Source organism: Notamacropus eugenii, chromosome 4 (genome assembly GCF_028372415.1).
Source record: "Notamacropus eugenii isolate mMacEug1 chromosome 4, mMacEug1.pri_v2, whole genome shotgun sequence".
NCBI classification, from domain to species: Eukaryota; Metazoa; Chordata; class Mammalia; order Diprotodontia; family Macropodidae; genus Notamacropus; species Notamacropus eugenii.
In genome coordinates, this window is record NC_092875.1 from 74,010,309 (window position 1) to 74,037,328 (window position 27,020).

The window sequence follows — 27,020 nt, forward strand, 5'->3', positions numbered from 1 at the left end:
AGATAAATGTATACTCACTCACCAGTCAAGACAACTCAATTCCAATGGGGAGTTCCAAGGGTAAGGGAGGCCTTCTACCTATAAATAAAGAGAACCCCAATTCTAATAATGGCCCTACCCCCACCCTTCAAGCTTTGGCCCCTTAATGCCTATGTGTCTCATCAGTGTTGATGAGGATGGTGGAGTGGATGGCAGAGCAGAGAGAAGCTGCTGGGCAGAGATAGGCATGGTCTTTCCCCCTCACACTGGTATCCCTGGAGGACCAGACAAGCCTAGTCCCAGGACAGAAGATGGGTCTTCTTACCTACTGCTCCAGAAAGAAAGATGCCAACCTAACCTGGCCCTTTTGGACTTGGGGGAGTGGAAAGAATCCTCCACTTGGAGTCCTAAGACCTAGATTCCAATTCTGGTCCTGCCACTGACTAGTTGTATGACACTGTGCAAGTCCTTCCCCCTCTCTGGGTCTTGATTTCCTCATCTGTAAAATGAAAGGGTTGGACTAGATAGCTCAAACTTCCCCTCTAGCACCAGAGGCAGCTAGGTGACACAGGTTGATAGAGGACTGGGCCTGAAGCCAGAAGACTCGAGTTCAAATTCCACTTCTGACATTTACTATCTTTATTTCCCTTCTTCCCTCCCTCTAACCTCCAGCCCTGATCCCTTCCCTTTGAATCCTGGTTTGTATGTTGTCTGGACCTCTGTTTGCTCCTCCGCACAATGAAGGGCTCAGAACTAGAGCAGAGTTTCTTAGTCGTTCTGTGTGTATGTCATAGACCCCTTTTGACCGCCTAGGGAAGCCTATGTTATGCATAAAACGGTTCATTGCCTATGTTCATAAAAGAAATACTAAATATCTATTAGGAGGTAAAAAATAAAATAAAGATGTAGTTTTTTCTCCCTCCTATCCAAGTTTCTTGACTCCCTGAAATATATCCATAGACCTCCTTGGGCGTCCATGGACCTCAGGTTACAACCCTGGACTTCGATGGTCTCTAAGGCTCTCTTTGCCTCTAAGATTTTCTGTATGATCCAACATCTGTTTTTCCAGACTGAGCCCAAGAAGAGGGATCTCAGTACACATTACCAGTGCCTACCCCACCCCTCCCCATCACTGGTGAGCCCACACGCTGACCCCATTCTGGCCACCACACTGTCTGCCCACCCACCAGCTAGCCCGGACTGCTAGACACCCCAGCCTGGCTCTCCTGATGCTCCATTCTGGGGCCTGGATCTGGCAGGCCCTGACTTCCTGTTCTGGAGAAAGTATTCAGAGCTGAGGCCCAGTGTAAATGTTTACCCGGCAGCCTGGGAATGTAAACGGAGCCTCAGCCATCCCATGAAGCCTTCCGCCCCCTAGCTCCGCCCTGGCCCCTGGCTTTACTTTCCCCCCACCCCATAGTTCATTGCCCCCACTTTCCACTCCCATTATGCCTTCCTCAGCCCTCTCCCTTAAAAAGTGACCCAAAGGGTCCTAGGACTTAGAGCTAGAAGAAACCTTAATGCCTAGTCCAATCCCTATGTTTTACTGATGGGGGAAACTGAGGCTGCCTCCAACCCTGCATCCCATTGCTCCCATTTTTCTAGGACTTCCAAGTTTATAAAATTCTTTCCTGGGAAGCAGGTAGTTGGAGGATCATACCCATTTCACAGAGGTGAGGGGAACTGAGGCTCAGAGAAGGCTGACTTTCCCAGGGTCCCATAGCTAGTAAGTGGCAGAGCCAGAGTATAAACCCAGATCTCTCCTGATTCCAAATCTCCCTTTGCCACCTTGCCTTCAGAGTGAGTACTTGTAGACCTGGCCCAGAGCTCTGTGACTCACAGGAGTGCTCTCTCTACAGGGGCAGGAGGAAAGCTGGAGGTTGAAATCAGGGCCCAGCTGTCAAAGAGCAAGGGAGCATGGGATTTATAGCTGAAGGAGACTTTAGGTATCATCCAGCCCCTCCTCCTTCCACCCCTCTTTTTATAGACAACCATCCCAAGTGCTTGCCAACATCCACTGCTTCTGCAACCTTCAGAAGGCCTTTGTTCTATAATCTCCCCTAAGTGGCTTGAGAATGGCCTTTTAACATGGGAGGGAGCTTCTCAAATCCAAGTCCTCGTGGAAGGATTAGGATCCCAGGACTTGGAGCTGGAAGGAATCTCAGCAGCCACCTAGTCCAATCCTTTCGTTCTATAGATGGGGGAAAATTGAGGCCCAGAATGATTAGTCCACTTATTTGTGGTCATACAAAAAGGCAGGACTCCCCACCTCAGAGGCTCTTCCTGCCCACCAGCTCTCTCCTCCTAAACCCAGCAGGCTGCTTTTTGTGTCTCTCCCTGCCACATGAAGAGAGACTACCCCCTCCCCAGGCCAAAGCTCAGCTCTTTCTCCATCCTGACACTGGTGCCAAGAGTCTTCCCAGCCTGCCCCCTGTCCCCCACCCCCAGACTGCAGGCATTTTTCCGTGGAGCCTTGGTGAGCAAGTCCGAACAGGGCTGACTGCTAGGGCAATTCCTGATCCCAGATCTGGCAAGGACCCGGGCCCAGTGCCAGGGGGGCCCCATCCCAGCTCAAGGGATATCATCCATCTCTCCCTCTCCTGTCTCTACTAAGGAATAGGCTGGTCTTGTGGGACCCTGTATGCCACCTCTGGTTCCAGTCTCTCGGGTCTGGTTTGTGACCTTGGGCGACTCCTTTTCTCTTTCTGGGTCTCAGTTTCCCTGACTGAAGAAGCTGGATTAGATAGTGTAGAAGATTCCTTCTAATGCTAACATTCTGTAATTCCCCAAGGACACCTACCACCACAGGTTTTTCTCCCGTTTCAGTAATTTCCTGAAGCCCAGAGCATCATATCTGGACCCCTTGACCTTGAACTCCAAGCCCCTCCCTCTCCTATCTCTAGTTCAGTACCTTCAGGGGGAGGGAAACTCAAGGTACACCCAATCCTTACCAGCCCTTTATTTTACAGATAAGGAAAATGAAGTCCAGGAAAGGAAAGGAATCTAAAAGTCAGTGACAGGGCCAAGACAGACCCCAGGTCACACTGGGCACATCTCCACCCCTGCCAGAAGCCTGGACCAGGTTACTGCCTCCCACCTGGACCATTCTCCCCTTCCTCTTCCCTTCTGCACATCTTCCTCATCCTTCAAGGCCTGGCTCATATCCCCCTCCTTTTCCCCTCCCCAAAGCCCTGCCTGATCATTAGAGCCCCTGGAGACACCTCCCTCCTCAGAGCTCTCCTGCACTTAGAGCCGGACTTACAGACTGCAGTTCTCTAAGGGCCTCTGGGGCATTGAGGGCTTTCCCAGGGCTGAGGGCTTCCCAGCTAAGTGCTGCTGCCCACGTGTCTTGCAGGAGGCCAATGTCCCGTGGTGACTGACAATGAAGCTATGGAAACTGGTGGCCCTGGTCTCTGTGCTTTGCAGCTCCATGCTCTCCGTCTGGGTGTTCAGAGGCCCGGCCAGCAGTGACCGAAGACCGGGACCCGGTGCTCGAGCCACGCTGCACAGGCCTCCTCGGGCCTTGGACCCCCGCTGGCCCCTCATCTCACAGTGTAAGGCTCTCTGGACCTGGTCTGCTCGACCCCTTGTTCTTTCTCTGTCTCCCCTTTTCTTCTGTCTTTTGTTCTCCCTCTCTCTCTCTCTTTAGTCTCTCCCTCTGTTTCTCCTGTTTTGTCCCCCAGTCTCCCGCTTTTTATTCTCTTCTCATTTGTCCCCTTCCTGACTCTGCCCCCCAACCACCAAAACTGAAGTCACAGACTTTTATTAATTTCTTACTTCCTCCCAAGCCCCAGGCTGGGAGACTTGCAGGTGGAGAGTAGGCTGCCATCTCCTTCCAGCCTGGGCCAGCAGGCACTGAGGTTGGCTTCAAGTATGTCCAGGAGCTCCCCTGTGCCCTAGGGCCTCCCACCCAACCTGCACCCTTGGTGGTATCCTATGGTCCTCCCCCACCATGCCTCTTCCTCTTGGTTACCCTGCCACACCTTCTCACCTTCCTCCAGAGCCCCTCTGCACGCCCTAGGTTTGGAGACAGAGGACTTGAGTACGGACTGTAACTCCCTGTAAAATGAGGGGATTCCACTATATACATAGTGGTGTTCTTGTGGTTCTGATGGGCTTCCAGGGGCTGGCAGAAGTTCGTTGTGGAGTGGGAGGTGGGACAGGGTGCTTCGATTAGGCCAAGTGGACAGCTTCATATTGTAGCTAGGCATAGGGCCAGTTCAACCCTTGGCAAGTCCCTGTTCCCTCACTGCCACAGTGCTTTACGAATCCAAGCTCTATAGAAGTCACCCCCAGACTGTACTGGCTGCTAAGTGAAGTCGAAAAAGTAAGCTGAAATCCAGGATTTATACCCCCCTACACACACACCCCCAATCCTGGGAGCTAGCCAGACCCCAAGGCCTTTCCCCCTACCACCCAGCACCACCACCCCAATGTCAATAAACTCACCACCCCTTCCCCTTGGAGCCCCTGCCCCACCCCACTCATTCCCCGGCGCCAGGCTTCACTCCCCACAGTCCATGGCCTCGTGCCTGGTCCCTGAGCCCAAACTAGGGAATAAATGCATGACGTACACATATACACGCACACACAGACCTCCTCCCAGACATGGGCAGAGATATATTCAGAGAGAAGATGAAGAATCCTAGGACCACAGATTTCAGGCTGAAAGGTCCAACTGAGCAGAGTCCATGGAGAGACAGGGAGATATATGGAGACAGACATATTTGAGATCAATTCAGAGACAGGTGCACGCTGAACTCAGGACTCCCAGATGCACTCACAGTCACAAGGCACAACACACACAAACAATGATCAGGAAGCATTTATTAAGCACTTGCTGTATGCCAGGAATTGTACTAAGGCTGGGGACACAAAGACTAAAGTGAAACAGTCTGTGTGTGCAAAGACCTTCCATTCTAATGGGGGAGGTGACAGGTACAGAAGCACATGTGTGCGTGTGTGTGTGTGTAGAGATAAAACATAGCCCTCATGGGGGCCTGGTGACTGGATGCCCAGCTAGGGCTCACCCTGAGATTTTCCCTCCCTCCCTCCCCCTTGCCAAGCTGCAGTTCTCATGGGCATCTCTTCAGGGGCTGATCTCTAAGCTGTGTCCTTAGCAATGGGGATCCAGGAAGCCATCCACCCTTTCTAGCCTTGGAGAGGATGGGAGCTAGAGCGGAAAGGGGCCCTGAGCATCCCCCAGTGCAGACGTCATTGGTTTCTCTGTGTCCTCACCTCTCTGGAAGTCTGGGGAACCTGCTGGACCCTTATGTAAAATGAAATGCAGAGGGTTACAAAGGAAACCGGTAATAATGAACTGTAGTTAACAACACATTTTTAAAAACAAGGCTCTGGGATCTACTTTATGAACCCCTGATTGATGCCAACACCCTGATGCTACAGATGAAGGAAACTGAGGTCCAAAGTGACATTTTGGAGGCTGAACAGGAAAGAAGTAGCATAGGTAAGATTTGAATCTAGAGCCTTTGACTGAATCTCTGTCCAAGGTTTTTTCCACCTCACAAGGGGGCTGCTGACCTGTAGCCAGTCAGGACCTTGAGGAGGAGGCAGCGTCTGAATCCTATGGGACAGACCAGGTGCCAGCCCCTCTGTGGGGCCAGTTCCATTAGCAGCTGAATTCGATTTCAGGAGGTGTGAGCAATTGTGCAAGTGAGAAAGGGGGATGTTTTTCCCACGGTGTCATGGGTAGCCACAGGAGAGCACATTCATGCATATGTATGTATGTGTATGTGTACAAATAAGCATGTGTGCATTGTGTATCATGTGTGAGTGCAGGACTGAGTGCGTGTACAGTATTGCATAAGTCGGAGTGCTTGTGAATGTGCAGACGTACGCTTAGATGGACTTGGGCCAGCGAATGCACACGCTCACACATCACACACGTATGCATGTAATACACATCACACAAGTGCATGCGTTCAGGCATGCGTGGATGGTTCAGTGAGCATACAGATGCGCACTCACATGCCCACAGGCATGCCTGTGTCCCCTGTCCCCAAGCACTTGCACACTTATCCTGTCAGTGTATGGAATGTCTGTGCTCCCAGAGGGCCATCCCTGTCTGTATATACCACGACAGTGTGCCTGTGTCCATGGTGGGCGTGGTGGCATGTGCCCATGCCCATCTACTTTACCCTCTGATGCCCTAAAAGCTGCCCTTTCACATAAGACAATCAAGCTTTATTGCATTCACAATTGACAAACAGGAGGGAACCACACAGGCAACCACACTTCCTTCCGGGCCGCAGGCAGGAGCTTGGAAAAGCCTTCACAGGCGCTGCAGATTACACAGGAACAACTCTTACACCCTATGCTGGGGGCCAAGAGCCGGAGGGGACCCAGGCAGTGCCTTTGGAGAGACAAGGCAGGGACCCTGGGGCAGCCTCCTCCTGCCTCCGACTCCTTTTCAGGACTCCTTCCCAGGATGGAGCACGATCTGGTCCACCAGGGCATGGGGTTCCCCCTCCCCCAATGTGCCTGGTCTTGTGCAGATTAGTTGTGGGGAAAATACAGACTGTGCTGTTTTGGAGCTCAGAGGCTCAGGGTAGACATGACAGTTTAGAACTCAGACACATAAAGTCAGAGCTAAAAGAGACCTTAGAACACAGAATGTAGCATGTTGGTACTGGAAGGGTCTTAGAATGGGCATCCCAGAATGCCAGAGCAAGAAGTGCCCTTAAAGCATAGAATGAGCTAGAAAGAAACCTGGGCTTTATCACTTCCAACCCTTTCCTTTTACAGCTAGAGAAACTGAGGCGAAGAGGTGAGAAGTGACTTGCCCAAAGTCACACAATGCATTAAGGGCAGAACTAGGATTAGAACCCAGGGCTCTGTTCTCTGCATTACATGAACTCTGTGAAATAATGAGGGAGCAGATCTGAGTGTGCTAACAGGGATGTCCTCAGAGCTGTGACTCTCATATTTGGGGCCTGGGTGGCCCTCAGCATCCTATGCCTCAGAGCAGCCTGCTTTCACTGCAACCTTCTCCCTGTGGTGAGGCAGCTATCCCATCTGTCCCTCTTAGCTTCCCTATCCCCACCCTGCCTGGGGATTCAGCAGGCACATCTGGAAACAGCAGGGGTTGCTTGTCTCTCCCTGCTCCAGTCCCACACCATGATGTCAGCTGCCAGCCTTGGCTGTAAGCGACATCCTCTGGCTGAGCAGAGCCACCTGTTTACCCAAACAGAGGGTGTGGGCAAGAGGACAGCCAGCCTGCAGCAAGGTGGATGGGGCAAGGTACCACCACAGCTCAGAATCCACAATGTACTGGGCATTTAAAAAAATCACAACATGGAGGGCGCCATGAGTTCCAAGGGCAGAGACCTCAGAATATGGAGGACAGGGAAGCCAATCTGGAGCCCCCGGAACAGGGATCATGGAACTTGGAGAACAGGCAGGGTCCAGACTTCATGGGCTCAGTCCCTGGAGTGGAGCCCCACCAGGCCTGGGCCAGGGCTGCCAGGAAACACATCGGAAGCTACCAGCTGAGCCAGCCAACCTGAGCCAGGTCTTCCCTAGCAGGTGCCCCCAAACACAAACCACACACACCTGGGCTATTCCGGCTTAGATGGCTACAACCCACAGCAGGGGAGCCCCAAGCCCCCCCGCCGTAGCCCCCTTCCTGCCACAGTTCCACATCTGCACACACATTAGACAGTGACAGGTGTATTTATACATGAATGACTGCATATGCGGAATTCCTCCCTAAGAGATCCCAGCCCACTTCTCTGTGGGCCCCATTAAGGAACATGCCTGGATGCCAGAGGAGGAATGAGGTGATCCCTCATCTCAGGAATACCCTTGACCTCTCCCCTATGGTGTGGATACACATGCCATAGTCAGATGTACCCTTCCTTGGAAACCAGGAAATCAATTGTTAGGGCCTCTTCCCTTAGGGAATTCTGAGAACTATAGGAAAACAGAATTACCCATTCCAGCCAGGCTCCAGCTACTGAAAGAGCCAGGGTTCCCTCCCCTTGGCCAGGACAAGATGGACATTCCTCTCCAAAGGCCTGTCTCTTCCCTTGTCTCTTCTCCTCTCCCCTGCCCTGCTCCTCAGCTTCCTTTGAATGAAATACTTAAAATCGTACTTCCTGACTGTGGGGTTAGTGAAGCTGCCATGTGTGTCTCCAAAGAGCCCCTTGGGAGAGGGGAGAGCAACAGAGTAGGGAGACGGAAGCAGAACAGACAGGAGGTGAAGAGTGAGCTGTGACATGCTGCATGGAACCATTCCCCTCCTTCAGTCTCAACTGAAGCATCTATTAACAGGGAGCACAACACTAAGGTTCTTCCCTGCTCTGAAGTCTAGGATTCCGAGCCTAGAGAGGTTCCAACAATTCCATGAACCAAGTTTCTCGAGGGACAGTTTGGCATGATGAATGGAGCAGTGGGCTTGGAGTCAAGAAGCCCGTATCCAGTGCTGCTTCTAAAACTCCGCCCCCCCCCCCACCCCAACACTCTGACCCTAGGCAAGACACTGAACTCTTGGCCTCAGTTTCTTCATCTTTCAAATGACTATAACATTAGCTAGAGTGCCAGTCTTGTGGGGGAGGGGCTGAGACTCGAATGAAAGGAGATATGTGAAGCATTCTGCACACCTGGATGTGGTGTATAAATATTGATTACTATTCCAGTGTCTTGCATTGAATAAATGTTTGAATTGGACTAGATTGCCCTCTCCAGGACTCAGTTTCCTCAGGGAGAGTCGAATTAGTCACTAAGATCCCTTCCAGTTCTGACTGTCAGCAGTTCTAAGTAACCAAAAAAAGGGCAAAGAGACAGAGAGACTATGAGAGACACAAACTAATGAGAAATCAAAAGCGGAAGCAGAAAAAGAAGGACAAGTCAGAAACCAAAAGGAACAAGGATGGAGAGAGACTGCGGTCTGGAGCAGGGGTTGCTTTGTGTAAAAAAATTAAATTTAGTTTAATTTCATTTTTTAATCAACAACTATTTCTTTTCTCTCCTTCCCATCTCTCTTTCCCTGCCCTCACTGAAAAAGAAAGAAAATATAGCAAATAAGTATAGCCAAGTTAAACAAAGTCCTTTGTTAGCCATGTCCCAAAAATGTGTCTCTGTCTGCTCCCTAAGTCTGTCCCCTCTGTCAGGAGGTGGGCAGCGTGATGGAACCACAGCATGTTATTGCCTTGTTTGATCTCCATGTGTCTCAAAGTTGTCTGTCTTCACGATTGTATAAATTGTTCTCCTGGTTTTGTAGCATAGACAGTCTTAATCCTGGGGCCATGAACTTGTTTGTTAAAAATGTATATACATGTGTGCACATATATACACACATACAGTATACAGACATACATGTAGGCATGTGTCACATGTATCAAAATAATACATGTGTATGCATGTTAACTATACATACATGTACAGTATGTGTATTATATACACGTGTATAGCAAACATATGCATATATGTATATGTACTTATATAGTATACACAATACAGTATATAGAATAGATGTACACATGTGTTACATATATCAATATGATACATGCATTTGTATATTATATATACATGCACACATACAGTATAAGCACTGTGTATATGTATGTGTAACATGCTTATATAGTATATACACATACGTAGAGTATACACACACACACACACACATACTCTATATACTGCAATACAATTGGTTTTCTTTGCAATCCAATGTGTTTTATTTTTACATTTGAAAATATTCTTCTGAGCAGGGGTCCCAAGGCTTCCCCAGACTAACTACCAGAGGGGCCCATGCTAAGTACCCCTGCCTTGCATTAGAACCAGCTGCTGAAAGCTTCCTGTCCAGGATGCCAACCTCTCCTCAGAGCCTTTGCAGGCCTTTTCTCTGTGTCCCTAACCCAGCCTTGTACCTGACTAGGTCCAGCTGCCTAGAAGGCCCTCCCTACCTCATCTCCAAAAAGACCAGCCCAGAACAGATGCTGGGGGCCCCCAATACATTTTCTATTCCTCCTTTTGAAATCCAGGTGTGGCCCCATGCTGCCTCTGGCGGGAGGAGAGTCTAATCCTAGGATTTCCTCCCTGAGCCCAAAGGATGAACAGGGCTGTGTTCCAGCTCCTGTCCTCAGCCCTACTGGTAAATCTTAGTTGTTTGGGATCCCTGACTGGAAAAAGCAGGCTTGGGCAGGGCAAGCTGGGAAGCCCTAACCTGGGTGGCCTTCCATGTGCTCAGGATCTTGCAGAAGCATCATGACATAGTGGAGAATCCACTAGACTTGGATTCAGGAAGACCTGGGTTCAAATCCAAGCCAGATACTCTGCGGTAGTAACTTAGTAGTGGTAACTTAGCTATACTTAGTGGAACTCTGGGTAAGGCACTTAGTTACTCTTTTGGAAATGATGGGCTTGGACTTGAGGGCCTTTGAAGTTTCCTCCTTGCTCTGAATCTAGGCTCCTGTCTTCCTCTTCTCACCAATCATGGTGCCTGAAACTGCTCCATTAGCGCTCATTTATAAACCTCAAACTGAAAAATGTCAGAGATGAAAAGGAAATCTGAGACCATCTAGTCCAAACCTTTCATTTTACAGATGAGAAAATTAAGGTCCAGAGACAGGAGGGACTTATCCATTATCACACAGCGGGCCAGTGGCAGGACCAGAAACCGAATCCAGGTCTTAGGACTGGACTCCTTCCCACTACAGATGTTAGAGCAGGAAGGAGTTCACCTGGGCTAGGGTTAGGGTTCACCTAGCCTGATCCCTACCCCTCTTATGACTGCCCCTTTCTGGGCCTTGGTGCCTAGGGACAGATGGCCCCTTCCTGCTTGCCTGGTGGCAGCATTTGTAAGGGTCCAGGCTTAGCACTGGTTAAGGACCCCAAGGACCATGATGTGTATATAGACGTGAAATGGGAGGACTTATTACTCTGGGAGGGAAATGATGGCACTGCGGATCCTCTAACTGGCCAAGATCAGTGGGGCCCATGCAGCTTAGCCCCCTTCCAGCTGCCCCAGAAATCCCCCCCTGCTAAGCCATTGGGCAGTTGGGAAAATGCAGCTGATGCAGGGTCGGTCATAAGAATCAGATGTGTAACAGCTGGATCCCCACAGATGCTAGGGCTTCAGGCTCAGAGAATGTTCCTCCAGGATAGAAGTCCTGGAAATAAGGAGTGTCTGGGACATGTGGCAGAAACAACTCCCTAAGAGGTGTGGCAACCCTCACCTCCTTCTTCCCTCCCCCGCTGGCTGGGCTTGGCCCTGGCTAGACAGGATGCTGTCCTAGGATCAGACTCAACGAGGCAGTGAAGTGATCGACTTCCTAATGATCTGCTAATGTGAACAAAGCCCAGATTTGAATCCCAGATCTTCCAGCCTGTGTCACATTGGGCAAGACTCTTCCCCACCTCAGACCTCAGTTTCCTCATCTGTAAAATGAGAGAGTTGAGCTAGACAATCCTTGTGACCTACTAGAGGTAATGTATCACCTCAGAAAGAATCCTGACTTGGCATCTACCCAAAGACCTGGGTTCAAGTTTCAGCTCTGACCTTAGAGACAGGACCTCAGACAAGCTGTGACCTCTCCAACCCTCCATTTCCTGATCTATAAAGTGAAGAACAGGATAAGATTAGATAATCAACAAGAGTTCTTCCAATTCCAAATCCTGTATTGCACCAAAACCCATTTCTCCACAACATCTACACACTGTTTCAACTTCCTTATCTTACAAAGCAGAAAAATTGGATCCAGAGAAGGACAGGGAGGATGAAGGGAAGGGAAGGAGTAAGAAGAGAAAGAAGGAAGGAAGGAAGCATTAAGTAGCTACCATGTACCAAGCACTGTGCTAAGTCCTTTACAAATAACATCTCATTTAATCCACACACCTTTGGGAGCCAGGTGCTATTATTAACCCCCCTTTATGGTTGAGGAAACTGAGGCACAGGCCCAGTGACTTGCCCAGGGTCACACAGTCACTGAGTATTTGAGGCCAGATTCGAACCCAACTCTCCCAACTCTGCAGTCAGCATTCTTTATTGACCCTATGCCACACCAAAGGCAGGACGGGTTCCTGTGACCATGCTAACCCCATCTCCCTGTTTCTCTTCCCTTGTAGACCGAGCCTTGTTTGAGAGCTACACAGAGGGTGAGATCCGAGAGCTCATATCTGCACTTGTGGAGAGGTCAAGCCCATCAGGGCACTCTGGCGGGCACCCATTGCCCTTTTCAGGCCAGGCAGGGGCTCGGCAAAAGCGAGCCCGGGTCCGCCATCAGCCTTGTGGCCTGCGAGAGCTGGAGGTCAGTGTCAGTGAACTTGGCCTGGGTTATGTGTCAGATGAGACCATTCTTTTCCGATACTGTAGCGGCACATGTGAGGCAGCTGCAAGGATCTATGACCTTGGGCTGCGCAGATTACGGCAGCGGCGCCGTGTGCGCAAGGAGAAAATACGGGCCCGACCTTGCTGCAGGCCCCTGGCCTATGAAGAGGAAGTGTCATTCCTGGACTCCCGGAATCGTTACCACACAGTCAGCGAACTGTCAGCCAAGGAGTGTGGGTGTGTGTGAGAGTCCCCAGGGTCTGCATTGTCTACCTCACCTGGGGACTGTGTGGTGCCACCAACCTGACACTCACAGATGGGAGGTCCCCACAGGGAACCAGTCAAGCTGACCCCTTTTCCTAATCCTCTGACCTCCCTCCTCGCCACCCCACCATGCTGAAGACAGGGTAATCCTGAACCCTGGCCATGGGTAACCTCCTCAGGAGGCCTGACCAGACACCCTGAATCCCATACTCTGGACCCAGGGGGTCAAGATGCCAACCAGGGCGAGGCATGACGGACTCAAGGGATCCTGAGACAGAGGACACTTGGGGTTGGTGTCCCAGGAACCAAAAGGTTCCTACAATTGGCGGTGCCCCTGCCAGGCCTGATTGTATATACTTCATTGAGTAACTAACTGACCTTGTACAGGAAATTATATTCTATATATGTGAATCTTGCAATATCTATACCTATATAAAATATCAGTGGATACTTCTATCTGTCTCCTTCTAGCCTCAGGAGGATGTTGATACAGATCAGAGAGGATGCGGTCAGCCTCAAGGTGGACGGAGGAGGGAGGGAGGGCTGGCCCCAACTTCAGCAGCCCGTGAAGCTCTCAATGGCCCTAGCCTGACACCTTTTCCTTTCAATCACTCAAGTCCCTAAGAATTTCCCTCCACTTAACCATTACCTGGAAGTGGGATGACTGGAATAGAGTTTCCATGGCTATAATATGGGAATGGAATGGAAGAAGTAAAATTTCCACTGAGTTGAGAAGGAAGTGGGACGTAGGTAGGTTAATTTTCATTAGAGTGCTAAGGAGGCAGAATAATTAGGATAGAGTTTCCATTGAAATAAAAAGGAAGTGGAATGTTTGAAGTAAAGTTTCCATCAGAGTGAGGATGTGGGATGGTTGGAGTGGTTTCCACTGGGTAGATAAGGCAGTAGGAATGACTGAGTTAAGAGTTTCCATTGGGAAGATAAGAAATTAGGATGGTCAGGCTGAAGTTTCCATTGGGATAATAAGGTAGTGAGATGGTTTCAGGTCAAGTTCCCCTCCCTTCACCCACTACACTGATTGTCCACATCCTAGCCCCACCTCCCCATGCCATCAGGCTCTGGGACCCAAGGTCAGTACTCATTCCCAGCAACCTCAAGTCCCTCTGCAGACCCAACAAGGCCTAGTTCCAGAGCAGGGAGGCAATGATGCTAACAGCCACATTGAGTGGTTTGGTTTTGTTTGTTTGTTTTTCAGAGTCCCAGGTTATGAAGTGGGATGGTTGGAGAGGTTTCCATTGGGTAGATAAGGCAGCAGGAATAATTGAGTTAGAGTTTCCATTGGGGAGATAAGAAAATAGGATGGTCAGGCTAAAGTTTCCTTCGGGATAATAAGGTAGTGAGATGGTTTCAAGTCAAGTTCCCCTGCCCTCACCCCACTACACTAACTAACTAAACTACCAAGCTCCCCATGCCACCAGGCTCTGAGACCCAAAACCAGCAACCACTCCCAGCAAACTTGGTCCTTCTGCAGACCCAACAAGGCCTGGTTTCAGAGCAGGGAGGTAATGATGCTAACAGCCATATTGAGTGGTTTGGGTTGGCTAGTCTGTTATTCAAAGTCCCAGGTTACCCAGGGGCTGTGGCTGGTTCCTATGGTTTGGAGTCACTTTGTTTACTCTCCCTTTGAGGCTATCTCCAACCACACTTACGTTCTGCTCTCCTCCTCAACACTCTGCCTGTCCTAAAGGAACGGATGGGGAGGGGGTCCTGAGGTCTGTGCACCTCAGCCAGAGACAGAAGTGCTTAGGGCTGGCTCTGGTGGCAAAGAACCCCAAATTAAATGATCATGGGATTTAAAGTTGGAAATGACCTTCAAGGCTACCCACACCAGCTTCTTCAGAGAGAGTTGAAGCCCAGAGAGGACAAGAGATTTACCAAAGATTTGGTGACTGGAAAGAGAATTGATTTTTCTAATGCTTTCAACACACCGAGGGCTTTCCTGGCCCAGACCGAGGCAGATTGAGCAGGCATTGTCAGCCCTGTTTTGTAGCTGAGATGCCCAGCCAACTAGCAAAGCCTCGAGCCAGGATTCAAACTCAGGTCTCCTAATTCCAAATTCCAGTGGGGTGCCCTTTCTGCTGCCTCATTCTGCCTGGGCAAGGAAGAATGCCTGGAGATTAGTCCAATCTCTTCATTTTACAGAGAGAGAGAGACCAGGTCCCAGAGAAGTAGAGTAACCTGCCCAAGGTTGCACAGCCGGCCAAAGGCTTTTTCCCAGCTTCTAATGTCAAGCTCTTCCTACAGTTAGCACCCTACTCCACCCTAGTAGACTTCCTCCCCTCCCCTCGGCCCCCTAAGCAAATTCTAAATCAACCATCTCCTTTCTTGGGCTAAAAATACCTACCTTCATTCTCTCCCTCCAGGGCCTGGGGGGAAATTGTTTGGGCCCCAGAGTGCCTGGCCCAGCGTGCAGCCAAAGCTAAAGGGGGGCCCATCCCCCTGCTGGGCCTGGCTGCTGGGGCTGATCGAGGGGGTGTTCCCAGATAGAAGGACCCAGGTTTTATTTGTGTGCTGTTGTTGCCCTGATTCCTGACAGTCCCAGGCCCCTGGGGGGTATCAGATTTCTGGACTGTTGGCAGAACCCAATCAATCTTCCCACAGCACAGGAGAAAGGCCTGATCCCACGGCCCAGAGCCTGCAGTAGGAGGGAGACAGGGCCCCTTGGGGGGTTGGGGGAGGCGGGGAGATGTGCAATGTAAGAAAACAGGGCCCCCTGGACCCTGGCAGCTGGGGACCCATTGGGCTGGCAAGTAAGCTTGTGCCTGGGGCATGTGAGACTGAAGGATCTATTCCCAAGGGGAGCATGCAATTCTTCCCTCCATTGGCATTTTTGGCCTCTCTAAAAGCTAATTTAGTCAGCATGGTTGAGTGCAGGATACAAATTAGAAGACGGGGTTCAAATCCAGTTCTGCCATTGATTTGCCTGTGTGATTTTGGACAAATCACTTGTCTCCTTGGTGCCTCAGTTTCCCAATATAGTTGGACTAGAAAGCTTCAAAGATCCTTTCCGGCTTTCAGTCTAATGGATCCATGATCCCAATTCTGATGCTAGCTGTGTGGCCCTTCTGAGCCCTACTTTCCTCCTTTGCAAAATGGAGGGCCAATCTAGATGATCCCTGAGCCCCCTTTTCTTCTAAATCCTATGATTATTTTTAGATGGCATTTAGAGAAGCATAGCATTCAGAACCAGGGTGTTCAGAGTCACTGAACATTCCCCTGGCCACACATGGATTACTGGGCTCTTTTTTTCAGTCATGTCAGACTCTCCATGATCCCATTTGGGGTCTTCCTGGCAGATATTGGAGTGGTTCTGCCACTTTCTTCTCCAGTTCAGTTTACAGATGAGGACACTGAGGCAAACATGGTGAAATGACTTGCCCAAGGTCACACAGCAAGGAAACAACTGGGGCCAGATTTGAACTAAGATGAGTCTTTTTGACTCCAGGCCTCACACTATCCACTGGGCCACCTAGTTGCTCTACTAGGCTCCATAGTGGGGCCACATGTAAAGAACGGGAACATTGCAGGATTGGAATATATCTAGGAGACACTGAGCCAAGATGATGGGAGAGACTGTGACTAGGTCACAGGGTCAGCTGAAGGACCTGGGGGTATTTGGTTTGGAGACTACTTAAAGGAAACATGACAACTGTCTTCAGATATCTGAAGACCTTTGTGAGACAGAAGGAGTAAACTTGCTCAGGGAAGTCCCATGAAGGAGCAATGGTGGGAGGGCGGAGGAAATCAGAAGGAGGTAGATTTCAGCTCAACATAAGGGTGATTTTTTTTTTTAACCTTCAAAGATAGCCCACAATGGAACCAATTGTCTTAGAAGAAAGAGTGCTGGAATTGGAATCACAGGACCTGGGTTCAAATCCAAGCTCTGCCATTTGTGAACTGAGGCCTGTCACAACCTCTCTGGGCCTCAGTTTTCATAGCTGTAAAAAGAGGAGGTTGAAGTAGGCAGCCTCATAGTTAATTTCAAGCCGTTAAGAAAATAAGTTTCCTGTCATTGAATGTGTTCAAGGGGAAACTAGATGAGCCCCCATCAGGGAGTGTGCAGAGGAGATTCCTGAACTGGGTGTAAGAGTGGGCCAGATGATTTCTGTGGCTCCTTCTAGTTGAGAAAACCCAGGATACTATCACCCATCCTGTGGACAGCTTCTGAGGCAGTAGCTACCTCTGGGATGAAGCAGAGGAGGCTGGGGGAGCTCGGGGAAATCAAAGACTCATAGAACATTAGCACCGAAAAGGACCTTAGGCAGCCATCTTACATGGGAATAAACTGAGGCCCAGGAAGGAGAAGAGACTTGTCCAACCTCAGCATCAGTAGGCTTAGTTCAAGTTCAAAGAGAGACATAAACAGAAAGAAATTGACAAAGAGATGAAAAAGAGTCAAAGCAATAGAGACCCTCAGACAGTGAGAAAGTGAGAGCTGTTTCCCTTAGGGTTGGGGGTGTGTGGTGTGTGTGTGTGTGTGTGTGTGTGTGTGTGTGTGTGTGTGAGAGAGAGAGAGAGAGAGAGAGAGAGAGAGAGAGAGAGAGAGAGAGAGAGAGAGAGAGAGAGAGAGAAAGAGCAATCCATTAGTCCTATGGGAACCTTTGGGCGAGTCATCAGATGTGCTGGGTGCTTGAGCAGCTGCGTAGCCAGTTTGTGGGGGTGGGGTGGGAAGGGCCACTGGCTTTGTTTCTGAAATTGACCCCTCTGATCCAGGCTGAGGCATCTCCACTCCTCAGTGGGAGGGAGCTGATAAGTGAATGGCCCTGGGGGGCACAAGTTGACCCTTCTGCTCCTTCTCTTGGCTGTACTCTGGCCCATGGCTCAAAGGGGAAAGCCTGAATTTGGGGGGCTACCTAGCCACTCATCCCTAACTTCTGACTCCTGGAAGATTTTAAACTGGGACTTAGATCTAGTTAGGATGAGAGCTAGGAATTCCTTAGTCCCAAATAATGCCAGGATTGTATCTGGCTTAGGTCCTCATGCATTCCCAAAATGCATCACCTGCAATCCAGAGCAGAGAGAAAGCCAGCATGTGGTTTAGCATTCCTATTTAACATATGAGCTAATGGAGGAGAATCAAAGAAGTGAAGAATCTTTGAGATCATCTGGTCAATCCTTTTACATATCAGACTTGTCCAAGATCACAGAGCTAGTGAGTGGCTGAGTTACTTGCCAAAGGACAGCAGTGGAACCAAGAAGTAGAACCCATCATTAGACCTCTTTCTTCTATGCTGGAGGACCTGAACTAGCTGCTCTCTGACTATAGTGGGAGGGGCAGAGGAAGGACTTTCCAAGAGATGAGGCTCAGGGACTGTGACCAGAGCAAGGACAGTGCAATGGTGGTAGCCTCCCAAAGTACCTAGGTATGAATATTTTATATACTGACTTATTTCTGCTCCTGTGGACTTCCCCTCCCTGGACTTTAGTTTCCCTATCTGTAAAATGAAGGGTTTAGACTAGATGATTTCTAAGGCCCCTTTCAGCTCTAACATTCTGTGTTTTAAGGGTTCTCCCAGCTGACATTCTCTGTTCTAATGTCCCTCCCACCTCTGACATTCTATGTTCCAAGGGCCCTCCCATCTCTGACATTGTGTTCTAAAGTCTCCCTCAACTCTGACACCCTGTGTTCTAATGTCCCTCCCAGTTCTAATATCCTTTGTTCTAAGGACCCTCTCAGCTCTGACATCCTGGGTTCTGTATCCTAAGGTCCCTCCTAACTCTGACATTGTATGTTCCAAAGCCTTCCCTAGCTCTAGCATCCTGTGTTCTATGTCCAAATATCCTTACCAGTTCTGAATTTCTATGATTTGTTGAACTCTTCCTGTGGCAAAAGAAGGGAAATTCAGGGTGAACATTGCTGGCAGGGGCCAGGGACCAGGCAGCCTCTTGGAGAGACAGTGGGGGCCCTGCCCCTCAGGCAGGCCACCAGGGTGGTCTGCTGTGGGAAGCCCTCCCTGTGAGCTTGGCTGGGAAGGTCCCATTCCCACTGGCCCTCAAGCCTGAGGTCTGAATCTGCTGGGGCTGTGGTCAAGCTGTGGTTTAAAACTGGGGTTCTCAGGAACCTCCTACTGCTGATTCTGCAGAGGTCTCAGCCACTGGGGGGAGATGAGCTATGGTGTCTGCCCCACTCCCCACCCTTGGAATGAGAGTGATGGGGGAAGCCTAGGATACCAGGCCCTGTTGGGAAGGTCCAAAGTAGGGAGTTGGACATGTGTAGAGGTGAGCAGGAGGCCCCACATTCTGAGCCCAACCCCAAATTGGCAGTTAAGGTAAACCTTGGTCCTGGGCCAGAGCACCTCCAGAACATGGGGTGAGGGGAAGGTTTTCCTGTGTGCCCTCCCATATCCTGATTTCAGCTGGCCTAGGGGCCCCTTGGATGGCAGAAGGGAAGGGGATCCTGATTCATACAGCAAACCCCCTGTCACCACCCCACTATACCATCCCTAAGTCCCCACCTAGGCTCTAGTCCTGAGAAAACCAGAGAGAAAACACACAGAAATGTGGATAAAGACACAGACATATTCAGTCAATCAACAAACATTTAAGAAGTGCTTGTGACACAAGGAAATATACATATACATAGATGTAGAAACACACAAACAAGATAATACACACGTACAAAGACACACACATAAACAGACAGACACACAGAAATGCAGAGAGATGTGTACACCCATACATACCAAATGCAGATTCTCTGGTGCTCTCTAATCCTGGACTCTATAACTCTGCCCTGGCCTGCTTCTCTTCCTTCCCTCTCCTCCTCACCTCACCCAAGCTGGGGTTCTTATATGTCACCTCTCACTTCTATGCTCTGAGGGGGTCTGAAGCATGACAGTTGTCTAAGTCCTAGAAGCAGGTTGACTATCCCATTCCGGCTGCCAGAATGCCCAGGACAGGCCTGAGAGTCATTACCAACCTCTTGAGCACCATTAAAGGGCCCCTTGTCCCCAGGGCCAGTCCCAGCCTTGCCCACTGAGCCTCGAAGAGGGCTCCCTGTTTTGCACAGTCCCCTAGGGTCCCCCTCTCTGTTCTACTACTCTTTTCCCTGCACAGGGCCAAATTCCAGCCAGGACTCTTCAGTTTGAAGCCAGGAAATGCTCATTTATGAACAGAGCTCTCTGAGTGGGGCTGGACTGTCTCTGAAGTAGTGACTGCTCTTCTCACCCCACCCCCTACCTGGAGGTCTTCAAGAAGAGACAAAATGATCACTGCTTGAGTATGTTACAATGGGGATGCCTTTTGGGGTATGAGTTGGATTAGATTATCTATGCATTCTCTTCTCTATGAAGGTCCTAAGATTAGTAGGACTGGGAAAGACTGCTTGCAGAAGGTAGGACTTTAACTGAGGCCTGAAGAAAGCCAGGGAAGTCAGAAGGCAGAGATGAGGAGGGAGAGTATTCCAGGCATGGAGGATAGACAGCCAACGAAAACGTTGGCAAGTGGGAGCTGGAGGCCAGTGTCACTGGGTCAGAGTAAGTGGCGGAGAGTAAAGCATGAGAAGACTGGAAAGTAGGAAGAGGCCAAGTTATAAAGGATGTGAAAGCCAAGAAGATTTTATATCTGATCCTGGAAGTGACAGCTCACCACTGGAGTTTACTGAAAAAAGGAGAATGACATCATCAGGCTTTTAGGAAGACCAACTGGATGGCTGAGTAGAGGAGAGAGAAGAGATACTTGAGGCAGAGAGATTAATCTGAAGGCTATGGCAATGGTATCACCCTGAGGACCAATTATACCACCATCCTCCCAGGCCCTCAAGTCCCAACCTTGACTCCCTACTCTCTCACAAACACCCCCAACCAAGCTATTGCCAATCTGTCAATCTCAACTCTACCTCATCTCTTGAATATGCCCCCTTCTGTCTTCTGACACTGACTGCACTCCAGTGCAGACCCTCATCACCTGGATGACTGCAATAGCTGTTGGGATGTCTATGGGCTCAAGTTTCTCCCCGATCCAGGCCATTCTCCATTCAGCTACTAAAGTGATTTTTCAAAGTGCAAGTTTTACCTTGTCACCTCCCTCTTCAATAAACTCTCAACTGCCTCCAGGATCAAATATACAATACTCTGTTTGACATTCAAATCCTTCATAACCTAGGCCCCTACTGCCTTCCCATTCTTTTCATATCTTACACCTCCTCACGTACTTTCTGCTCCCATGACACTGGTCTCCTGGCTGTTCCATAAATAAGACAATCCACCTCTCAGCTCTGGGCATTCTCTCTGGCTGTGTCCCATGCTTGGAACACTTCTTCCTCATCTCGGCCTCCTGGCTTCTCTGACTTCTTTCAAGTCCCAACAAAAATCCCACCTTCTATAGGAAAGCCATTTTCAATCTCTCTTAATTCTGTATATAGCTTGTGTATATATACATACATATATATGTCTATATGTCTCTCTCTATATATATGTATGTATGTATGTATTTGCCTACTAGCACTGGTACAATGTCTGGCACACAGTAGGTGCTTAATAAATGTTGACAGATTGTCCCCCCCCCATTAGACTGTGAGCTTAAGAGCAGGGATTGTCCTTTGCCTTTCTTTGTAGCCCCAGCCCTTAGTCCAGTGCCTGACACATAGGATTTAGTGAATGCTTATTGACTAACTAAATGATCCAATATGGAGAGAGAAAAGGAGTGAGGAGTTAAGGATTACACCTAGGTGTGAGCCTGGATGACTGGGGAAATATTGGTACCCTCAATAATAATAGGGAAACTAGGAAGAGGAAAGGTTTTGGGGGAAAGAAAACAAATTCAGTTTTGGACATATTGAGCTTGAGATGCCTGCAGTACATCTAGTTGGATGATGTGAGTCTGGAGGTTAGCAGAGAAGTTAGAGCTGGAAATTTAGATCTGAGAATCCTTTGTATAAAGGATATCACTGAATCCATGAAAGCAGATGAAATCACCAAAGAAAACAGCAAAGAGGAGGAAGAGAAGGCCAAAGACAGAGCCTTGAGGGACACTCATGGTTAGCAAGTGTGATAAAAATCCAGAAAAGGAGACTGAGGAGCAGCCAGGTAAGTATAAGGAGAACTAGAAGAGAAGGGCCTCCCAAAAACTAGAGAGAAGAGAGTATCAAGGAGAAGAGTGCAAAGACTGCAGAGAAGACAAGAAGGATGAGGACTAAGAAAATAGAGCCGTGGGGAAATCACTTTGTCTGATCAAAAGTAACACTGTGGCTCAGAATCACAGATCACAGAATTTTAATGTTGAAAGGAACCTTGTAGATGATCTAGTCCAGGGGTGGGGAACCTGCGGCCTTGAGGCCACATTTGACCTTCAAGGTTCTCATGTGGCCTTTTGACTAAGTCCAAGTTTTACAGGACAAATTCTTTTTTTAAGGGGATTTGTTCTGTGAAGTTTGGATTCAGTCAAAGGGCTGCACTTGAGGACCTAGAGGGCCATATGTGGCCAAGAGGCCAAAGGTTTCCCACTCCTGATCTAGTCCAATACATATCCAAAAAGGCATATCCATGGTAACCTCCCTGACAAGTGGTCAGTTAGCTTCTCCTTAAAGACCTCCAAGAAGAGGAAGCCACCATCTCCCTATGGAATAGTGGCCTATCCCACTTTGGGGCAGCTCTCAGAGTGAGAAAGTTCTTCCTGACATCCAACCTCAATGTACCTCTTTATAACACCCACAGCTTTTGTTTTCGCCTTCTGGGGCCAATCCACCTTCCACATGACCAGCCTTTCAGATAAAGAGGGAGCTATCATGTGCTATTTCCCCTTCCCCCCACCGCGCGCACACACACACACACACACACACACACACACACACACACACACACTCTCTCTCTCTCTCTCTCTCTCTCTCTCTCTCTCTCTCTCCCTCCCCCCAACCAATTTCATGTTATATGAATTTAAAGTCCTTCACCATTTGGGTAGCCATGCTTTGGACCCTCTCCTGCTTTTCAATGTCCTTCCTAAATTGTCATGCCCAGATGGGGCCTGACCAGGGCAGAAAACAGTGGAACTCTCACCTCCCTGTTCCTGGGAATGGTGCCTTTCTTAATGCAGCCAGAGGCCACATCATAATGTTAACTCCTACTGATCTTGCAGTCCACTGAAGCCTCTAGCTCTTTTTCAGTAATCTACTCTCTAATTATCCCTCGCCCTTCCTGTTTGTAAAGTTGAATTATTTAACCCAAGACTTGCTATCTATTCCTATTGTATTTCTTCATTTGATTCAGTCGTCTTCTAGCCCAGAGGAGTCAAACTTACTACCCGAGCCACTCCCATGCTCCCCCCCCACCCCCTCCCCCACTTCTCAAACCAGATTAAACTGTAATTGAGAAATGCTTAATAAAATACAAACACAACACAACATATATGCTAATCAGACTATTCATTGAAAGGTCAAACACTGAAGTTTAAAAACTTTGGCCACATGACAGGATGGGACTCATTGGAAAAGACCCTGATGTTGAAAAAGATCAAAGTCAGAAGGAAAAGGGGATGACAAGGGATGAGATGGATAGACAGTGTCATAGGAACAATGAACATGAACTTGGAGAGACTTTGAGAGACAGTGGAGGACAGAAAGGCCTAGCATGCTATGGTTTATGGGGCCATGAAGAGCCACACATGACTGAATGACTGACCAACAACACAAGTCAATATGGGGTTGCATCTGTTTTTATCTGAGTTTTTCAACCACTGCTCTAGCCTTTCTACATCCTGACTATGACATTCAATGTATCCATTTGGCTTTGTGTCATCAAAGTCCTACTGGGAGAAGGAATGCCATGGGAAGAATCCTAGGCTGAAAGTCAGGGAACTGTGTTGTAGTCTAGGATCAGCCCTTGACCCCTTGAGTGCAGCTCTGATAAGTCCCTTCCCTTTTCTGGGTCTCAATTTTCCTGTGTATATAAGGGGGGGGGGGAAGGTTGATTTGATTAGATGGTCTCTAAGGTCCCTCCAATGGCACATTTTGTATTCTAAGACATATCCTATTTACCGGCTTTTCTGGGACCTCATCCCATGAAGCACACAAAGCAAGCCCTAGACAATCAGCTCCTATCATCTCCCTACCCAAATAACTTTGAAGATCCTCCCTGGGCCTAAAACTTACCATCCTCTTCTATATCCTCATCAACAAAGTTTATTGAACTCTTGCTAAGTACCAGGAACACAAAAGGGAAGTCTAGGAAACTGTGTCCCCAAAATATCACAGAAAACATCAGGATACGAGGGAAGGGTGGGGGGTGTAGAGTGTAAACAAAGATTACTGTAGGGGATGTCTTTAAAAGTCATCTGCAGAAGACTGACCAATGGTGAATGTTACTGCAAATATGTATTGTGGGAGCTCCCTTGGGGTTACCGGTGGGCAAGGTCACTAGTGGGAAACATCAGCAAAGGTCACTTTTGGTGTCTCTGCAAGTCATGGGTGGGATAATCTCAGGTCACTAGTATAGGATATAACCACAGGTCATCAGAGGCAGACATCACCAAAGGTCATTAGTAAGAGATGTCATCAGATGAAAAGATCACCAAAGGTCACTACTAGGACATGCCACTGAAGGTCATGAATGGGAGACATCACTATGACAGTCACCAGTAGGGAATGTGATTCAACATCACCAGTGGAAGGACATCACAAAAGGCTGTTGCTAGTGGGAAATATCTCTAAAGGTACCCAATGCAAGAAGAGTCTACTAGCAAGGCAATAACCCACCACAGCCTTCTGAACATCTAACTAACTCACTGCTACTAGAAGACACAAGGGCTATGGACAGGGAGGGATGTACCTCAGGAAAACCATCTGGACAGCATTGGCAGAGTCCGGTAGGTGGGTGGCTGCTGTAGGATCCGGCATGCCTTACAGAATTCCTGGTACCAGCCTGACCTGGTTACCACTTCCAGGTGCTCCCGCCACTGGAAGTATGCCAGGTAGCGCTTCTCATCCTTATTCAGAATCATTAGGTAGATGGCTAGTTCTTCAGGGCTCGTGAAGTCACTCACATGGATAAAGGCATCAGAGGGCAGGAAGCGTTCATAGTTGTGCCTTGGTGGACCATACACTATGGGGACAGCCCAGGCTGCCAAGGCATTGTTCCAAAGCTTTTCTGTGATATAGTCTTGGTGCAGAGAGTTCTCAAAAGCCAAGTAGAACTTATATTCAGATAGGACAGACAGCTGGTCTTTGGTTGATAATGGCTTGTGATTTTTCCCATAGATGTCCACAGACAGATACAGCTGTAGCATCCGGAAGTATGTGACCCGTTTGGAGTCTTCCTTCCAATTACTCACCACCCAGGCCACCAATTTGGTTTTGGGATAGGGAGGTCTAGCTAAGGAACTGTTCTTCGGTCCCTCCCGTGGCTTGAGCCATCCATAAGGGGTGAAGATGTCTGAGTCACTGCGGTAGGTCATGGTCAGGTTGAAGAGGCCATCCATAGCAGCCAAATTATTCAAATGGCTAGGTGACTCAAGACTGAACCAAACCCATCGCTGGCCAGCTGGTCGTGGCTCAGAAGGCAGCTGCATAGAGGGTCTGCTACTCACATCACGGTGGTGGATGATGACTACATGGGCCCTCTTATACCAGATACGATTCAATGTGATTCGGCAGTTCGCCTCCTTGGTCCAAGGGCCAGAGCAGCGGAGTCCTTGAAGGGACACTCGCTGATTAAAAGGCCATGTCCATAGCAGGATGGTGAGCACAGGGGTGATAGATGGTGCTACCTGAGCAGGGAGGCAAGGTTTCTGCACAGACAGAGGGAACAGGTACCAATATGAGAGGAGACTCAGGGTAAACAATAGTTGCAAAAGCAGGAACAGGAACAGCTGGGAGTAGAAGTATTTTTTCTTGAGAGATGAGGTGGCCTGGGCCTTCATGGAGCAGTTGGTACTGGAGAGAAGTGGGGAAGGATGGAGCTTTTAAGCAGGTCAGTGACTGAGTGAGCACCTGCCTAGCCCTTACTCACCCCTGCTTCCACCTCCCCTTTTCTCCCATTTCCTCTTCTTCCCCTACTTCCTATTTCCTGCCAGTTCCCTATCCCCCACCCTCTAGTTCCCATCTCCCTCTATCACCTCACACAATCTCAGAGGTGTAATGGACCTCGGAGGCCACTCAGTCCAATCCTTGCTCAACTGAGAATACCTTCTATAACATTCTGGAAAAAAATGACCATTCAGTCCCCACTTGGAGATCTCCAGTGACTGGGAAATTCATTACCTCCCAAGGCGGTCCACTCCACTTTTGCATAACTTTAACTTCATGTTTCTTTTTTTTAAGCCTAAATCTGCCTCTAGGTACCTTCCACCCCTTGCTCCAAGTTCTCCCCTCTAGAGCCAAGGCCAATATGTCTAGTACAGGGATGGGGAACCTGTGACCCTCTAGGTCCTTGGGTTCCACCTTTTAACTGAGTCCAAGTTTCACAGAACAAATCTGTTTATTGAGGGGATTTGTTCCACGAAGTTTGAATTCAGTCAAAGGACCGCACTTGAGGGCCTAGAAGGTTCCCTATCCCAGTGGAGGACCTCTCCCAAACACAGGTCTAAGACATTAAGTTATTCCCCACTCCCAGCCTAGGGACAGGTGCCCCCCACGCCCCACTCGGAGCTTCGTTTGCCCCGTCCAACACTTGCCTCCTTGCTGCAGAAGTGGTCGTGGCAAATGACTTACATGCCCGCACAGGACAGCCCAGGAGGGGGAGGGGGGAAGGGCGGAATTTAGAACTCAAAACTTTAAAAAACGTTCCAAAAAATAGTTTCAGCATGTAATTGAGGAAAAGATAAAATATATATATGTATGAACATGTATGTATACATGTATGTGCGTGTGTGTGTAATATACTTATACATGTATATAGACAGAAGCGGCGTGAGGAGCGCGGGACTGTCAGCAGCCTGGGCCCCCCGCCCCAGCCCCCCACCTGGGGGTGCCCCCAGGGCCGCCCCCACCCTGCCCACCCCCTTCTGCTCCCTCCCCCATCTCCCACAGCGCGACTCTACCTCTGAGGGGACGACATGACAAGCCTCGAGCTCGGCTCCGTCTCAGTCATGTGCCTGACGCCGTGATGCTAGAGCCTGGACGACTTCCTGCCCAGACAGGAAGTGGAGAAGGGCCAGCCCCGCCTCCCTCCCCGCTCCTCGCCCTGTGATTGGCTGTCTGGTCCCGGTCTGCGCCCTTCCCCCTCCCACATCCTGGGCTGTGAAGCCGGAGACCCGGAGACTTTCCAGAAACTTCGAAGCCTCTGAGATTCCGGCAGTCGGAAGGTTCTGAGGTTCTGAGAGCCCGCGAGAGTCTGAGGTTCCGAGAGTCCTGAGAGTCTGAGGTTCCGAGAGTCCTGAGAGTCTGAGGGTCTAAGATTCTGAGAGTCTGTGGGGTTTAAGGTTCCGAGTGTCCATAAAAATCTATGAGTCTAAAGTTCCAAGAGTATGATATTCAGTCAGTAAAGTCACTAAGCCCCTGCTCTGTGCCAGCCAAGGCATCTCGGGGCACAGTGGATCGGCGGAG

At 49.3% G+C, this 27,020-nt stretch overlaps 2 protein-coding genes across 3 annotated transcripts in view; one reads left to right on the plus strand and one right to left on the minus strand.

Moving 5' to 3' along the window:
• The window catches only part of NRTN (neurturin), a 43,203-nt gene extending 30,220 nt beyond the window's left edge, over nt 1-12,983 (plus strand). For both annotated transcript variants that reach the window (XM_072601938.1, XM_072601939.1), the window contains exons 2-3: nt 3,335-3,533; nt 12,064-12,983. In XM_072601938.1, coding sequence (XP_072458039.1) covers nt 3,362-3,533; nt 12,064-12,512 — 621 coding nt within the window. In that variant the 5' untranslated portion in view covers nt 3,335-3,361 and the 3' untranslated portion in view covers nt 12,513-12,983. The remainder of the gene's footprint in view (nt 1-3,334; nt 3,534-12,063) is intronic.
• Nucleotides 4,787-26,747, minus strand: LOC140499928 (3-galactosyl-N-acetylglucosaminide 4-alpha-L-fucosyltransferase FUT3-like). The gene is made up of 3 exons (XM_072601936.1): nt 26,516-26,747; nt 24,307-25,409; nt 4,787-5,248 (listed from the first exon to the last, which is right to left on the minus strand). The coding sequence occupies exons 1-2, from the start codon at nt 26,563-26,565 to the stop codon at nt 24,308-24,310; spliced, it is 1,152 nt and encodes a 383-aa protein (XP_072458037.1). The 5' UTR covers nt 26,566-26,747; the 3' UTR covers nt 4,787-5,248; nt 24,307.
• Nucleotides 26,748-27,020: the final 273 nt, after the last annotated feature.

What these genes read in the sequence shown, in the direction of transcription:
- LOC140499928 (XM_072601936.1), bottom strand. Translation starts at nt 26,565, where the DNA reads ATGACTGAGACGGAGCCGAGCTCGAGGCTTGTCATGTCGTCCCCTCAG. An exon ending in GTCATGTCGTCCCCTCAGAG is followed by an intron (nt 25,410 to 26,515) that starts GTAGAGTCGCGC and finishes ACTTCTCTCCAG; the next exon opens with TACCAACTGCTCCATGAAGG.